At 39.0% G+C, this 12,194-nt stretch overlaps 1 protein-coding gene across 1 annotated transcript; it reads left to right on the top strand.

Moving 5' to 3' along the window:
• On the top strand, positions 1–12,090 carry btr12 (bloodthirsty-related gene family, member 12). Its single transcript, XM_007573974.2, has 8 exons — positions 1–103; positions 2,175–2,641; positions 2,731–2,922; positions 3,155–3,250; positions 6,196–6,429; positions 7,726–7,873; positions 9,284–9,310; positions 10,520–12,090. The coding sequence occupies exons 1-8, from the start codon at positions 100–102 to the stop codon at positions 11,056–11,058; spliced, it is 1,707 nt and encodes a 568-aa protein (XP_007574036.1). The 5' UTR covers positions 1–99; the 3' UTR covers positions 11,059–12,090.
• Positions 12,091–12,194: the final 104 nt, after the last annotated feature.

Raw genomic sequence — 12,194 nt, 5'->3', positions numbered from 1 at the left:
TCAGGAAGAGCTGAGACTGCACCTGTTGCTCTTAGATTCACGGGAGGCTGGTGGAGGTGAAGGACTGCGGCGCTCCACGTCAGAGACAAAATAAAAAACATGAGTAAGTTCTACTTTGACATCCATGTTTTCTTAACTCTTATCAGTTTTATGTTTCATGTGAAATTTGAGACAATATTTATGACACAAACCTTGACTAAACTTTTTTTAAATAATTATTTTATTGGTAGTTAAATATCAAGTATTTGTTTATTTTGCCCGAAATCAAAAGATTCTAACTTAGAGGTGTCTCGATTTGACTTGCAGTTTGATGATGTGGTTTAAGCGGCAGTAGATGTTGTGTGTGTAAGTGCGCGTTTCTCCTGAAGCCAAAGCAGGAGCTGTGGGGGTAGAAGGTCCAGATTGTCTGCATTCCTTAGATAATTTCTCTCCCTCCACGGGACAGAGTGACTTTTAAAAAACCTCCAGGGAAGTAAGAATTCTCCGTTACACGTCATTCACGTCACGTCACAAAATCTGTTATGAAACTCAGTCGAGGGCTTTGCTTATCTTTCCTTAATCTCACAATAGCCGTTTGTCCCCACATGTGCGGATGTTCGTGTTTTAGACTCACAGCTACAGAAATCGGGATGTTCGTTCAGGTAAAACGACCCATTCCTAGTGCGGTTTGGATGGTTTGAGCAATTTACATTCGGATAGGATGTTCAACGGCGTGTGAACGATTAGTGCAATGCACCGCTGGACGGCTAATGTGGAAAGTTTCACGTTAAGGCACAGCATGAGAGTTTGCAAAAAGATGAAAGAGAAGTCAATTGTACTTCATTTAAGTATTATTCTGAGATCTTTCATTCGTTTTACAAAGATTTTAAATAACCTAACATCTACTTATCAACTATGAAGTATTATGAACATGTGACTTCCATAAATTATTTTTTTACAAGACTTAAAGGTATTTTGGTTTCAACAAGAGACACTGCTGTCATATTCCAGAAGAGTCGGCATGTGGATGTGAAGATTGAAACCACATTCAACAAAACATGAGTGTACAATGGTATTTTCTAGAAAATCATGTACACATAAATTAAATTGTGCATCAGATTTCAGCATTTGTAAATATATATGTTTTTAATTCACCAAAAATATTTAGCTAAGGGAAGAAGGAATCTGTTCAAGGCTATAAAATGATATTAAATGAGGCCTTTATAATTCATGAATTTAGGTTTTGCACCACAAAAAAGCTCCAGTTGAATAAGTTTTAGGTTTTAAGTGAAACGATATAGATCATTTTGCATTTGTTAGCTGTTTATTCTACTGTATACTTTAGATGTCATCATGATAGTTTTGTGGAATTTATTGTGATAACAAAATTGAAGATAAAAAAATATTTCTAAATTCTTTGCTGATTTTTCTAAGCAACTTGATGACTTTGACCTCTTCTCACTGCAGTCAAAGCCTCTACAAACTACTTATTTTTAAAAAGGCTTCCTTAAGATACAAATAATATAAAGAAGTGTGTTTTTTAAATCGCTAAGCTGGACACAGTGATGGGATTTAATCATATTTTCAAAATCCATATTCCGTATCCATATTTATTGATGCTTGCATGGAACCAAAAGGAAGGAAATGGTAAAAGTAAAAATTAAAACATAATTTCTTAATTAACTGAAATGTATAGTTGCCAAATAAGTCAAAAAATGTTACAATGATGAGAGATTATTCACAAAAATAACATGACTGACGGCTCACCCTCATGGTTTTGTTATTTTTAATGGGCAGTTTCATTGAAGTTGCCAGACGTGTTTATTAGTCATCATGACTGCAGGTGTAAAAACAACAATCTAGAAACGTCATCATTCCTATGGGCAACTTTTGTCAACTTAACATTAAAGTTGATGTTTTTGCATAAAACATCTTCACCAGCGTCTATAATGGATAATTTTCATAAATCAAAAACAAGATTCATTCTTCAGGATGAATTTTGCGAACACATTTAATTAAGCTTTATTTTGAAACACCTTTTATTGGTAGATCCCAAAAATCATCTTCTCAACGACATAACACCCCAACTTCTACAAAAATTGGGGATATTTCTCACTTTCCCTTAAAAGACCTTTACTCAGCTATGAGCAGTGGCCCCAAAATATTGAAACCTTTCCATTTCTTCTGTTTCCCAGGTATCAACTCTCCGAGTGGCCGGGCCCTCACCGAGGACCAGTTCACCTGCTCCATATGCCTGGAAATATTTGTGGAGCCCGTATCTACACCCTGCGGTCACAGCTTCTGCAAGGCCTGCCTACAGGGCTACTGGAACCACAGCAAGAAGTTCTTGTGCCCCATGTGCAAGAAGAGCTACTCCAGAAGACCAGAGATGAGCGTCAACCGGGTCCTGGCCGAAATATCCTCCCAGTTCCAGGGTCTGGTGGTCTCTGGCGGTGCCTCGGGAAGCCCCTCGCGAGGGGGCTCAATGACTATGAGCTCAGACTCGGGTCACAGCAGTTCTCCAGCGCAGGACACCGGAGAGTTCGCCCAGCCCGGCGATGTTCCATGTGATGCCTGCATCGGAAGGAAGCTGAAGGCTCTGAAGTCTTGCGTGAACTGCCCTGGATCCTACTGCGAGGCCCATTTGAGGCATCACAAGAAGGTCCGTCTTCACATCTGCCTATACCTGTAGTCATGACTACCTTTGTCTACTCATTAACAGATATTTCCTTCCACAACTCCGCGCTGTAGGTCAAGACTCTGACTTCACATTGTCTGATTGAACCCACCTTCCACCTGGAGGAAAAGATCTGCAAGAAACATGAACGCCTCCTGGAAGTGTACTGCTGCACCGACCACACATGCATCTGCAAGTCTTGTGCCGAGGCCACACACAAATCCCACGATATCATTTCCGTCGACCAAGAGTTTAAGAAAAAGATGGTGAGCTGTAGACATTTTCTCCTATTCTAGGTGAAGGTGTATTATATAATCTTGAGGTTACAGAAGGTATCCAGTCCAAGTGCTGAGGCTGCCAATTTGACAAGATAAGATAGCGGTGACTTATTTCTGCTGATATAAACTTCTTACTCAGACTAACGTTAAAGACAGACTGTCAATTAGCAGGTGGACAACTGATTTTAATAACCAAAATCCTCCATTTTCCCTCTCTCAGACCAATCTGGGAAAGAAGAGGTCAGTGTTGAAAAACTTAATCAAAGAACGAGCCAAGAAACTGGAAGAGATCAAGCAATCCATCAAGGTCATCAAGGTGAGTCCACTGCATGATGAATATGTTCGTGGGTTAATGTAATAAAAGCCAATATCTTGCCTTTGGAACTTAGAAGATGATGGGTTTCTATGGTATAGGATAATAGAAATTCAAATTTTCAATAACCAAATTTTCAATGCAGATGTTGAATTGTATTGAACGGAAAGCTTACAACGTAACCAAGAAAATTAGTGCTTTAGAATTTAGAATTTATTTAAGGGAAGTTAAGCGCGCTAAATGTTTTCAAAGTTAGCAAAAACGCTCAACAAAACATTGCTCTGCAAATAGCAGAAGTGTGCCCACTGGTAAAGAACAACCAGACCTGGAATTTTTGTATAACTTGGAGTAACATTTCCAAGTACTGGAGATTGTGTGAACTAAAGCCAAGGCTTTAATAAATTAAAGTTTCAATACTGCTAAAATTTACCGTCACAAAGTTCCGGCAGTTTAAAGTCTTCGTAATAAGATGGCAGAGAACAGGCCACGCTCACTGAAGTTTCTCTTTTAACCTGCAGTATGAAACTGAGGAATGTAGGACTGCCCCTCCCCCACCCGTTGCATATACCATTAGTCAGCTGGGTAAAGACAGCTAGAGTTTTCCATTACTTCATAGAAAGACAAGCCTCAAAGTTTGGAAATATTTTTCTTCACACAGAACAAAACAATGTTTCTTCCAAAGGTTGTGTTTTGGCAAACTTTGTAACAATAAAAAGGTACACTAGTCTATGCTAAATGAAGTTCTTTACCCCATATTTTTGCTACACTATCAGCATTAGATAACATTACAATTTTAGGAACAATACATTTGTGTTGACTTTTTTTTTGTTTTTATAAAAGCAGTTAAATCATGTTTTCATTTTACCTTTTTATCCTAACGTGAGAATCTCATGCTGGCCTACGCCTAATATAAACCTGTGTTTGTTTTTTTACAGCCAATCAGATTCAATCCTCAACCTGTTCCTAGTGGCTGTTAAATATTTACCCTGTCTGTAATGAAGTGCTTTTAATCTTTCAAAGCTCAAACGCTTCACCAATGGCTCTCGGTTCAAGGCTGGATTATTAACCACGAGCTGATAAATACCCCACAGTACCCGTTTGACCCCTTCATTCTGTACTTCACTTTGGCAGGGAACAGGAAAGACATTCCGGTTCATGACGTTGTCTGCGCTCTCTCTCTCTGGTTTGTTTGTTTTTCTCGCCCACATGGACTCTGGTGCTTGTCCAACGCCGTCCAACCGGTGGGACTGGTGTAAATGCTTTACCATTTGTATTCTCACGCGCTGATTTTACCTGTGAATACTTAATGGCTAATTGTTTAGAAAAAATAAAGGTGTGGAGGATCATATGCCTGAATGGTTTTACAGGAAGGTCATATAAGTGGATAAAAATGTAATTGGCCGAACATTAGAATCTATTCAGTGTCCCGTTTTCAAATGTTACAAGAGGGAGGAAGCGGTTTATCAGACTGATATTTGTAAATATAATTCTCATATTTCTTTTTACAGTGTATTTCAGCTTCATGTCTTGATTAGGTGAAAGCCACCATGTAGCAGGTTTATTGAAACTCTTTGCTTCATGTTTTGCTTTGTCAAATACAGTTAGTATTAAGTTACTACAGGTCAATACGGCCTCAATGTCTTTACTGTACACACCCTGCTGTGTGCGAGTGTATCTGTTCATGTTTAGAACCTTTTCTGGTATATTTAGCACTCTTAGAGGAATTAATCTTATGGGGGGAAAAACTGCTCTTTATGATCTTTCTGAATAGGATAGCTAACAACACTTGGGTACTGCTTAATAAAAGCTTAATAAAAGCAATACCCAAGTATTGATTTTGCTTATATTCCCTACTTGCTGTTCGGTTTAAAATGTTTTTGGGATCAAGAAATTCACACCGATGCAGAGAGAAGTTTGGGAGTGGAAAGCTATTTGGGATTTCCGTCGGGGCTCGGGGAAAACACAACCCGCCTGTCCGGTTGAACAGTGACTGGCAGACAGACTCTCAGTGACTGACTCAGGAAATATGACCAACATTTCACGCCCTGGCTTTGACCAAGATTATATGGTTTTATTTCAACCTGAGGGATACAACAGACTCAAATTTATTGTGCTAAAAATTGCAGAAAAGATAAAATTTTCTTGGTATCTTTTCAGTTTTAGTTTTAAATTGTATACATTTGCTTCTAATTTTTTTTTGAAGACTTAAGCTTTTCTCATGTCATGTATCAGGAGAAACCAGAAATTCCCAAAATTTTGTTTTGGGAAGACAAAATTTGAAATGACAATACTAACAACAATAATAATAATAATAATAATAATAATAATAATAATAATAATAATAAAACAAAATATTTGGAAGCTTCTTAAGCCTGGCTGTTAAATTGGTTGTTTGGTTTACAAATAAAATTAAAGAAGTTAGCATAAAAATGGTAAAGATTAAGAGCTTCGTTCCCATTTATATCCATAGAAAAAAGTCACATCTGGTTAAAAAGTGAAAAAAAATAATGTATCTTTTTAAAGACAAAAAATACAGAAAATAAATCCTGTTTTCGGTTTCACTGTAAGAGAAACTAAAACAGAGACTTGTTTTTTGAAAGAAAAATATAAAACAAATGCAAATAGTTTCTCTAGTAACCCTACAATTCTGCGCTGTAGCACTATACCTGTCACATAACCAATCAAATACCACATGACCAACCCCCAAGATACCCCAAGATGGGTATCATGAACAACAAGATACCCAACAAGACCATCAAGATAGAAAAACATTGATTGTTAATATTGGCCCAGTCGATATTGACATGTTGAGAAATGGCTAACTTCGGGCCAATACCAATATATCCTGTCTGCCAAGACCCAAGTCATGCCTCCAAAACACCGACATCATTTTGACACCCTCTAGGTCTTTCTCATCTTTCACAAGACAACATTTACGTATTTTGCAGGCCAGCTCTCAGAAGGAGCTTGAGGACAGCTGGCAGGTGTACGGCGCGCTGCAGAAGCTCGTGGAGCAGAGTCAGGCTGAGATGGTGGAGCTGATCACCGCCAGGGAGCGGGAGGCGGAGCGCCACGCCCAGGAGCAGGCCAGGAGTCTGGAGAACGAGCTGAGCCAGCTGAGGAGGAGGAGCAACGAGCTGGAGGCCCACGCACACACCAAGGACAAAGTGGTCTTCCTGCAGGTAGTCAAGACTTCCCAGGAAATCACAAAATAACTAGTGCCTCCTTTCATTAATTCAACGTTTCTGCAGGTTTCTACAGGTCAAATTTAAGACATTTGAAGAACATTATGAATGCAATTTAAGACCTGTCTTCAAAGTAATGTACAAATTTCATCCAGTTAACTGGCAAAAAAATTTTATTACACATAATAGATGCAAACAAGTGTCTAGATAACCATCAATAACTATCTTATCTACCTAACCAGCTAGCAAGGTTATTTAGCTAGATAACTATAACTAGCTATCCTTTCTATCTAGTATCTTAGCAGCGAGTTACCAGTACTTAACAGTTAGTTAGCTAACTAGGCATCTATTTAGCTAACTAGATGCCTATCAATAACTGTCTTATCTACCTAGCTAGCAAGGATATTTAGCTAGATAACTATAACTAGCCATTTTTTCCATCTAGCAGTGTTACCAGTACTATCTACTTAGGAGCCAACTATCTAACTAGATACCTATCGATAACTAGCTAGCTAGCTAACATCACCTTGCTAGCTAGTTAGAAAGGGGATGTTAACAGTGAGTTAAGAGTAACCGCTACCATCTAGAGTCACTCAGTGAAGATGTCTGTGCGCGACTCAAACTTTTGCCTGGACAGAAAAGTTCAGAGAGAAACAAAAAAGTACAAAGAATATATGACATTAAATAGTCCTATCAAGTTCAAGATGTTAACGTATTTAGGGCCAACTTACTGTTCTTTAAATGAATTTAAGACATTTTAAGGCCTCAATTTTATATATATGAATTTAACACTTTTTAAGGATGCACTGACACCCTGGAAATACTAAAAAAGAAAATTGTCAAGTGCAAATTATCCAGCCAGGAAATCTACCGTTAGAGCCAGCTACCTGGAGGACAATCAGTTGTGGTTGCTTTAGGAGTTCAGACACACAACATCAAAAACCTCTATGAACCGACAGAGCGTGTTAGTCCTCCCCTCGCCTCTTTATTCCCGGACTTTTCATGTGAATAAAACAGGGGTTGTATCGGACATAAAAGAAGTCTTTGAAGTTAGCAGCCTGGAATATTGTACACACTGGGAAAGCAAAGGCGTAAAGCGTAAAATTCACAAAAAAACAAGCCTTCTTCTTCCCTCCGTTAAGCTCCTAAGATAAAGAGGACGCTAAATAAGCTCCATGTCGTTGTTTTTAGTGCAGCTTTTTTTTATTTTTACTGCAGACTTCCTTCTCCTCCCTACCTCACCCCTGAGGCTCATTAAATTTTCATTTCATCTCGCCGTTCTATTTTCTACAGAACCTGGCCACGCTGTCCCACTCGCCCGAGTACACCGATTGGTCGGGGGTCAGCATAAACACCGACATCTACCTGGGAACGCTCCGCTCTTCTGTCAGCGGCCTCATCGAGAAGTTCCAGGACGAGCTTAAGAAACTTTACGCAAAAGGTGAGCGAGCCACCGTCAAACCAACCGAGTTTGAAATGTGAATACAAACTACTGGTCATGTGAAAGAACAAAAAGTTTGTTTTGTTCTATTTTAGGCAATGATTTTGATTGTTTTCATATAGCAAACTCAAACACCAATTAATTTCTATTCAAATATAAGATTGTTGCTTAAGGCAGGGTTGTGTCATGGAACCTGACTTGGGAAAGTTCCCAAACGTTCCCAAGTTTAGGAACTTTGTAGCATTGCTACAAAGTTTGGGACAAATGCTACAAAATATGTCAAGAAAATTTAACTTTTAGAATGTTTTTTTATTCACTATTCAATAATTATTACATTAATTTAGCATAAATACCACTTCATACCGTCTGATTTTAGATAGCCATAACTCCTGTGGAGGAAATTTTTATTAAATGCAAGATGTATCCATGTATTTTGCACAGTTGTGACTTAGCTACTTCTCTGATTATGTTTTTTCAGCAAATACCCTTTTTCTGAGTCTGTGTGCTCCAGTTAATGATTGACCGATGACTAAATTAGATGATGATTAATCCGATTAATCATTTCAGCCGATACAAATGTACAAAACGCTCTTCATATTTTTATTCATAAAAATAGTTGAAAATAATGTACATTTTTTTCTACTTCACAATTATGTTGAGTTGTGTTCTTCTGTCACATAAAAGTCCCCAAAAGTGTTTAACTGTAATGCGACAAAATGTGAACAAGCCTCTTACACCCTCAGGGGGTATAAATAAATTTAAACTTAACATTTTGGGCAAAACCTTTATGCGGAATAGTTTTTGAAAGATCAAAGCCTCTTTTAGCGGATAATAAAAAATAAAAAAAATTTAAAGGCACTTGGAGCCTTTGTTTACAGAGCGAGCCGAGGTCATGGCAGCTGGACCCACCGGTGGGTCCGTCGGGTTCTAGGGGTTAAAGTAGATATGAATGCATTCTTCCAGAAAAAGGTTAGGAATAACCTAATAAAAGAAAACAAAATAAAAAAATCAACATTAAGTCTGTTAGATTTTACATCCTTTGCCATGTTCCAGTCTTGACTTCTATGCAAATATCCCAGAAACCTCATAATCCCTTGTCTGATACAGACAATTTGGTCTATGCAAATGTGAAATCAGGCATATGTAGGTCAGTGAATGCGCTTTCCAGAATAGGAGAGTGATTCATCGTTGCGTTTTACACATCCAAGATGACTGGACAGATGGAGAGTGCGTCGATGCTGCAGCAGAGCCGTGACAGCAGCACATGGCTGCAGCGTCTCCAGCTCCAGACCCAAGCATCATGGTTAACACGAGCCCGAACCATCTGCTTTAGCTTCGACTTGTTTTGCTTGATGACGTGTTGACTTATTTTCTCTCTCAAACTTTGTCTTTTGTTTTTATTCCTTTCAGAGTTCCGGAAGGTGCAGAACTATGCCAGTGAGTAATCCCCTTCAGTGTTTTTTTCTGCACATGTTGGTGCATAAAATGTGTCTTGAGGTTCTTAACTCCTGTGATGTTCAGTTCTCCTGAATGCCCACAAGATGGAGCCACTTTCTATCACATGTGACCTCAATCCAACTAAATGTTGCCCATTTGATTGACTGGCCATTGCCTTCTTTCTCAATTCTGCTCAGTTTTTATCTTCCTTATTTGCTCCGTCTGGGATTTCTCCCATTGAAGTGGATTTCTCCAGTAGATTTTCAACCAGGCCAATCAATGAGCAGAAGAAGAAGTTGTGAACAATGACATTGTTTTAGAATTGAAGTCTGCCTGTAGTTTTAACAAAGGCAGAGGATGAAGTGAACAAAGCCGTTCGTTTGGTGATGGCGTCAAACTGCCACATTACATACGTCACGGAAAAACGTTTGCGATTGGGTAAAATTTAAAACCTCAACAGAGTCTATGCCTCTAGGAAGCAAATGTTTGTCAATAGATGAGAGTCCCTGATGCTCTGTATGAAGCAAACAGTGTAGGGCAAATGTGTGATTTTTACAAGGGGTCCCTTATGAGAAAGCAGATATAAATTCAATATATTTGAATCCAGCGTTTGATTTATCTGTGTCTGCAATTCCATTACAAATGTGCACAAATATTTGTCTATGCTCTGCTAATGTAAAAAAAAAAATTTTCACAATTGCGGTGTTTCCATTAAATAAAATTTAATTAAAATCACAAGTGAGTAAGCTTGTTTATGCAATGAATCATTAAAAATCCTGGGTGTGACGGACGTAATCGTTTATCTCATATAACTGCAGTTACATGAGCTAGCACTTGTCATCTATTAGCGATCAGAACAAAAACAAATAATCATCCTCCTACTACTTCCTGTCACCTATGTAGTTTTTAATTTAGTTTTTGTTGATCATGTGACTTGTGTGATGCGAAAAGTGTTTCCGTTGCACTTTTGTGAAATATGTTTATTTCGCTTTGACCAAAAAAAAAAAATTAAAAACAACAAAAATCACCTCATACTAGCTCAAAAACTTTTTAGCAAAAAATGGGAGTTCTTTTCAAAATTGTCGTGTTAAGCAAATTTACTATCATAATTTCAATTTGCTCAATTTTAGGGTTAATGGAAATGCAACTTGTGAAAAAAAAAAAAATCCTCGGTCACCGTCTTACCCTGCTTTATCCTTTCCTTTCTAGGTGAAGTTGTTTTGGACCCGTCCACGGCCCAAAAGAACCTGGTCGTTACTCATGAAGGTCAGCAGGTCAAATACGAAGAGCACAAGGTTTCCCACTCCGAGGGTCCGAAGCGCTTCAACCCGGCCCTCTTCGTCCTGGGCCGAGAGAGCATCCACTCCGGCCGCCACTACTGGGAGGTGGAAGTCGGGCGCAAGACGGCCTGGACGCTCGGCGTGGCGCGCGCTACGGCTCGCCGCAAGGGCGAAATCAAGCTGAACCCTGAGGGCGGCTACTGGTGCCTGTGGCTGAAGAACGGGGAGGTGAAGGCGCTTGCTGAGACTCGCCTGCCGCTGGCGCTGATGTCTCATCCCAGCAAAGTAGGACTTTTCTTGGATTACGAGGCCGGCCAGCTTTCTTTCTACGACGTGAAGGCACGTCAGCACCTCTACACTTTCATGGATAAGTTCAACGAGAGTGTGTACCCGATCTTCAGCCCCTGCCTAAGCCAGGACGGGAAGAACAACTCTCCTCTGATCATAACACAAGTGAAGCACACCTAAGCGGTCAGAGAGTGGATCGTAGACTGAGGGCTTGTTGTTTTTGTTGGAACGAGTTGTCTCGTCTTCGAGGAGTTTACAATGATGACACTTGTTCGCAAAGCACTTCACGTCCAACTTGGTGGACAAAAGCAAATCGAGCTCCTGCCACAATGAAACCTAATGAGGCGTCACTACTCCGCTGAAGGAAAGACTGTGTTCAGAGACTTTAAAGTAACAGATTTTTTTTAAATATTAAAGACATTTATTCTGTTCAGCTAAAAGAAAAAAATAATAAAAAAACAAACTTGTTAGAAGAAAATCTGGGACTACTGTTCTGATGCACCAAAAGTTCAGCTGACAGTTTACCTGCATCCTTTAGCTAAAATCAGAGTTTGTCAGAGGATCTCATTGGCACACCAAAAACAGCAAAAATTAAAAAAATGACACTAAAATCAATGAAAAGTTCAGTAACTGAAGGGTTACCCATGAAAGGATGAGTAGAAATAAAAGTAGGTTGCAAGGCAAGATTGTTTTAGTAAGGAGCTGGAGTAATTTCTGCCAACTAAAAGTCGTTGTCCATGACTAACAAACATCTCTTGTCGTCTGTATGTCTGGACCAAGGAGCAGGACTGTAAGGTGAAATTTATTTGGTTTTGTTTTACAAAGGTCTTAATAAAACCTCCTAAAACCTTTTGAAAGAATGTATTATTGCTAAGTGAAAAACTTCAACATTTTGACCATAATTCCAAAAGGAGCATCAACACTGACATCAAACATCATTAAAACAATGTCAGACATGCTCTGGGGTTATATAATGCTCCTCCCACCCCCATCTTCATGTAACATAGCTATGCATCATCATGGGAGGCTCTGTATGTCAAAGTCCTTTCAAGGACTTAGTGAAGGAACCAAATATATTGTTGCACATATTTGAGAGAATTGTTGGGCTGTGGTTGTTTTATGGGGTTTGGGAGTTCTGTAATTTTATGCCAGATTCTTTTTGTACCTTCTTTCTGTAGTTTTCAAATAAAGATTACTTCTGAATTAAAAAGAGACACATATTTTTCCTTATTCTGAGATTAGTACAAGATCAAACTCATCTAGCTTACAATGAAAAGACTGAAATTGCTCAGCGTCCACCCCCATGTGGTTCAGCA

The sequence above is a fragment of the Poecilia formosa genome, unplaced genomic scaffold (genome assembly GCF_000485575.1).
Source record: "Poecilia formosa unplaced genomic scaffold, Poecilia_formosa-5.1.2 Scaffold341, whole genome shotgun sequence".
In the NCBI taxonomy this organism is placed as follows: domain Eukaryota; kingdom Metazoa; phylum Chordata; class Actinopteri; order Cyprinodontiformes; family Poeciliidae; genus Poecilia; species Poecilia formosa.
Note: the sequence above shows the minus strand (reverse complement) of the source record. Positions and strands in the feature narration are given on the sequence as shown.